Source organism: Papaver somniferum, unplaced genomic scaffold, assembly GCF_003573695.1.
Source record: "Papaver somniferum cultivar HN1 unplaced genomic scaffold, ASM357369v1 unplaced-scaffold_10, whole genome shotgun sequence".
Taxonomy (NCBI): Eukaryota; Viridiplantae; Streptophyta; class Magnoliopsida; order Ranunculales; family Papaveraceae; genus Papaver; species Papaver somniferum.
In genome coordinates, this window is record NW_020618825.1 from 12,000,736 (window position 1) to 12,006,268 (window position 5,533).

A 5,533-nucleotide genomic window follows, 5' to 3' on the forward strand; every position below is an offset into this window, starting at 1 on the left:
GTGTGTTAACAGAGGATATTGTGTGATTGAGTTTGAAAACAAGAGAATATGGAGTTGTATTGATGTAGCTCTGAAGTTTAGTGGAGTGGAAATGAATAATTGGTTAGTACTTGTGGATGTCAGTTTAATTGTGATGTTGGGAGGTTACAGACATGTTTTGGGTGACTGCAGTTGCTAGTTGAACTGAGGTTACAATTGTAGATGGGTATGGCTTTGCTGGTGGAACTGTAGTTTGTTTTAGTGATCGAGCTAAGCTGAATTAGTAGTGGTGATGATGTTTCAGTTCATGGGTTGGTTATGAAATAAAGAGAGAGTGATGAAGATGAGGTTAAGCTTAGTTTGATGGTGATCATAAAGTTGTAGATAGTGTTCCTGTGAAAGCTTGATTACTGCAACTGCAGGTAGGCTTAAATTAAAATTCTACTTTGAATTCTAGAATTATGTTGAAGTGAATATTTACGTAATAATCAAATTGGATAGAATTGAGTTAGTGAAACAGAACATTAGAGAGTTTTCTTGTTTAACCGGTGTTAGAGTTCTTTTTGTATCAAGGTCTGATTCCATTGATTTCCCTGAGTTCTTTTACAAGTCAGATGTCTGACTAGTTTAATCTTGTCTGACTCAGTTAATCTGACTGAGACAAGTTGACCCTGTTAAGCTGAGTTAAATCGGTTTGACTCAGTGACCAGACCAGTAGATCGTTGACTCGACTTTGATCAGGACTTGAACTTTGATTGACGTTAACTGTTAGAGACCCGTTGACTATTAGCTTGACCCCTTTGACCGTCAGTTTGACTGTCAGTGACCGTTAGTTGACTCATATGGACTGGAACTTAGTTTTTATGGGCTTGTTTAGTTGACTTGAATTTAGGACTAGTTTTCCTAGTTTGATGTTTGGACTCCTTAGATTCTTCTACAAAGTTGTAGATACTCATAAGACTTAGCTAATGGATTACAGAACCAACCTAATTAAATTAGTAAACCTTAGATATGTTAAAGATAGATAATAAAAAGGTGTGGAATCATAAATGGGCTTAGAACCATTGGTTAGACTTGTATGATTCTTGTGTGAGCCATTTTGGCTAGATTCTTAGAGTTCTTGTGTGATTAATAATTAGTCTATATTAACAACGATCGATTCAAAGGATGAACCAGTGGATCGTGGATCTCGAGGTAGGCGTGACTTGTCATCAAAAGAGGTGGGAATTTACATTTGACTCTTTTGTAACCATTGTTGTTTCTTTTAGGGGATTTTAATAAAGTGCCACACTTCCAATATGCAGTTTCTGAAAATGCCACCGTTTTTTTGAGAGTTTATTAAATGCCATACTCTTGACTTTTATCATCCCGTTTTTTTGAGATAACGGTTAACGGCTGTTAGTCTTTGTTAGTACATACGTGGCATTAAATAACCCGTCCAAAATTACATAGAAGCCCCTGAATCAGTTAACAGGGATTGAGTTAATCAGTTCACTGGGATTGAGTTAACCGGCTATAGAGTAGTGAGTTAACTCGCGACTCCGTGCACGTGAGAAAAACGTGCAAGATTTGCTAACGGTCGGAATACACGTGGGATCAATCTAAGAGAAAAAATCGACGATCCATATTTTACCTGGATTTATAACGGTCTTATTCATCATCTTGAAGCTCTATATATACTAATGAAGATCCCAAACTCTTCATTAGTCAATTTCTTCAGAAGTTCAACACATAAAAATGAGCCAAAAGGTTATAAACTCTCCAGGTAGTAACAGTTGCAGTAGTAGTAGCAAGAGCAGCAGCAGCAGCAAATTTAGACAGCAAACTACCCCAGATCTATGTCCAACATGTGAACAAGGAAGTCATGAGTCTAAGGTTTGTCCCTGGATGTACTCTAGATGCAAACATATACCTTGTAATGGTATAAGACAACTACTAAGATCCAGCACAAGAGAAACAGATGGAGAAATGTTCTTGAAGTGTTCAAATCCTACCTGCACCTACTTTGAATGGTTTGATTCTGCCAGTCATCCACTCAAATCCAAGAATATCAAGCTACCCAAAGAGAATTGTTGTTGTGCTTGTGGAGAAGAGACCCACTGTTACAAAGAATGCCCACTGCATAAGCAAGAATGCTACAAAGAGCAATGCAAGTCAATAATGCAGCTGAGAAGATGCAAAAATGAACACAATAGAAACATTGCTTACCTGATCTGCACAGATTGTGAAGCATTTAGATGGGTATCAGACCACCTTTTCATTGCAGCAAAAAATAGGGTTATCCATTCAAGTTTCAATCTCAATGCCATATGTAAGGAACTTCAAAAGACTATTAACATGTAATTAGTTCTTAACTAATATCATTTCCATTCATAAAGTAAGATTATCCATCAAAATAAAACTGAATTCAGGTACATAAAAAAAAACAGATCTAACACTATGATATCAGTGTCTAAAGCAAAAAAAAAAGATCTAACACAACAAGAAGCACACACACACTTCTACTTCTTCTTAGCCTTGCTTTGCTTTCCCTTTGTGACAGGAATATGTTGACTAACAGATCCAATACCAGTAAAGTTCTGACTGAAATTCAGAACATCTTGTGTAGATCCATGGGTGCTAGGTTCTGTTGGTGCTCTTCCAAAGTTTTTAGGTCCTGTTGACTCACCAACAAATGAAGATGTACCTCTGGATTTGTTCACCTTTGCTTTACCCCTTGCACTGCTACTTTCAGGATGATCTCTACTAGTGAAGGTGCAGTTTGCAGCATCATACTCGGTGCTTGGCATGAATCCAGTTGGGTTTTTACCAACATCACCACCAGCACAGGTTCTCTTATTATGACCAGCAGTAGATCCACACTTTCCACATTTCCTTTTCTTCACCACAGTTTCAGGTTCATCATAGCTCCTCTTCCTCTTCTTTGCTGGTCTTCCAGTTTTTCTTTGATAAGGAGGAGGCTTTAAGTTGATGTCCATGGATGCCTGCCAATTAAGATAAGAAGAAGAGAAAAGGAATGAGAAAGTTAAAGTAAAGAAATGAAACCCTAACCCTAAGTTGATGTCCATGGATGCCTGCCAGCATGATGTGCATTGATTGCTGGAGCCAAATCCTTGAGGAACCCAGTCCAGCTCTCCTTGGTTTCACTCTTAGCCACCTTAATGCCTAAAGGCACCAGAGAATTCTGACCATCAATTGCTGTTGCAGCCATTAGAACACCACCACGCTTTCCAGTTAGATGGCATGCATCTAAACCTATGACTCCCCTGCAAGCTTTCTGAAATCCTCTCATTGGTGCAGCAAATGAAATAGTCATGCTCATGAATGTCTTATCTGCACATTTAGTAACCAACCATTAAATAACTGAGCACCACTTACAAATAAATGAATCAACCATGAATGTCTTAACATAATGTATACCTCTTTTCCCATAAGTGTATTTAGCAACAGACCCTGGATTAGTATGAGCCACCATTGCACAAAAGATGGGTACATCCTTGTAGCTGTCTTCATAATTACCAAACAGATCTTCTAAAAGAAGATTTCTAGCCTTCCATGCACAAATATAAGGTATATTGATGTTATGAGTTACAAAAAAGTCTCTTGCAATGTGTTTAGGCTTTGGAATTAAGGCCCCAGCTGTCTGCTTTAACTTCTCATGTACCACATCTTTTACGAACTCAGGATCCGCGGATCTGTTAAAACTCTTTGGATCCGCAACACAAGTGTGTTCTAGATTAACCTTCCTAACAATAAAAGTAGGCTCATGCCTTTTTATGCTAGCATTTACAAACCAGTTACAACCATACTCTTCCCTAAACCTACATCTCACTCTTAATCTTGTTTTGTCACTCTTATAGACCGTATACTGATAATTATGTTTTACACAGTAACCCCTAAGATGTTTCTTATAAGCACTCTTGTTATTAAAAGCATACTTTACCTCCATCTTAGTAGGATCAACAGGAGTCACCTCTTCTTCTACAGGGAATAATGGTTCTTCTTCTTCATCACTGTGCATATTGAACATTTCTTTCCACTTCTGGTAATCAAGCTTTGGTTTGGAATATTTATCATCATTTACTTCAGGACCATCATTATCCTTATCATTATTCTTGTCATCATTAGAAACTGCAATCAACATCAAAGTGTTAGTACATGTAAAAAATAAACAAAAAATTATAAACACTAAAGGGTCCATACCTTCTTCATTGTCTTCTTCACTACTGCTTGAATCACTGCTTTCATCTCCAACTTTGTATGTCTTGACAATATCTTCATAATCAATATCATTTTCTTCATCACTGTCAAAGATTGGTGGAGCATTTGGGTCTTCAATGGGGTGACATTCATCTACAGTAGTGTTCTCTAGCACCACATTGTCCTCATCATCACCATCACTATTGTCCCCTGCATCAGTCTTATCCCCTGTATCAGTCTTATCCCCTGCATTAGCCTTATCCCCTGCATCAGTCTTATCCCCTGTATCAGTCTTATCCCCTGCATTAGCCTTATCCCCTGCATCAGTCTTATCCCCTGCATCAGTGTTATCCCCTGCAGCAGTGTTGTTTACTTCATCAACCCAGTAATCATGATTAAAGCTAATCAACTGTTGTACTGCTAGAACCAACAACAGTGGCTTGACTTAGGCAAGAAAAACCCTGAGATTCCACTTCATTTAACAGATCCATGAACAACAACTTCCTAGATGCTCCTCCATTTGAGTTTTCATTCTTTGATTGAGCATGCAACCTTGGTGATCTCCTTGTAGGTGATATCTTTACTGACTTTTCCTTTGAAACTGGCTTCTTAGCAATCCTCTTAGGTGCCTTCTTAGGAGTCTCATCAATTGTTACTACTGGTTGTTCCATTGCATCCTTAATGAAGTCATTGTCATTCCTAAATTCTGAATTCATTACACTCATTTGTAAACATATGAACCCTTTATCATCAGGTACAACATGCTCCCAAAACTTAAACAAGTCTTCATTTGTAACCAAATACTCAGGCAGACATGGGTCTATGGTCCAATATAAATTTGGAATTTCTGTTTCATCAAGATGCAACTTAACACGCAACATCTTCTCAAATTCCTTAAGGTCAATTCTATCTCTATCCATGTGAGGGAATAGCAAATTAAGTTTACTATTCACAACAAACACACTGATATCTCTATATGGATAATATGGGTCACTTTAAATGAACAAACAAAATAAAATTCATCAAATTCCACACTTCACACAGAAAAGCCCTAAAATAAAATTCATCAATTCATCAACACACGAAATTAGGGTTTTAAAAATTCCACACTTCACACAGAAAACTCCTAAAATAAAACTCATCAAACACACAAATTAGGGTTTGAAATCGTACATATCCGCTGCTTGTGCTTCCCCTTATTCTTCTTCATCTTCAGCTCCCCACCCTTTACTCAGACACTAAACCTAAGCAAATCCCGCTGAAACTGACCCAAACCCTAATTTCTTCCACTAGAGAACAGAGCGGACATAGAGCAAGAGAAAAAAAGTACAAGAAAGAGAAACAAAAACCTAAG

General features: G+C 37.8%; 1 protein-coding gene across 1 annotated transcript; it reads right to left on the reverse strand.

Annotated features, from left to right (window-relative positions):
- Nucleotides 1-3,031: 3,031 nt before the first annotated feature.
- On the reverse strand, nucleotides 3,032-5,099 carry LOC113326350. The gene is made up of 4 exons (XM_026574096.1): nucleotides 4,640-5,099; nucleotides 4,183-4,596; nucleotides 3,400-4,110; nucleotides 3,032-3,312 (listed from the first exon to the last, which is right to left on the reverse strand). Exons 1-4 carry the CDS (start codon nucleotides 5,097-5,099, stop codon nucleotides 3,032-3,034), a joined length of 1,866 nt encoding a protein of 621 aa, XP_026429881.1.
- Nucleotides 5,100-5,533: the final 434 nt, after the last annotated feature.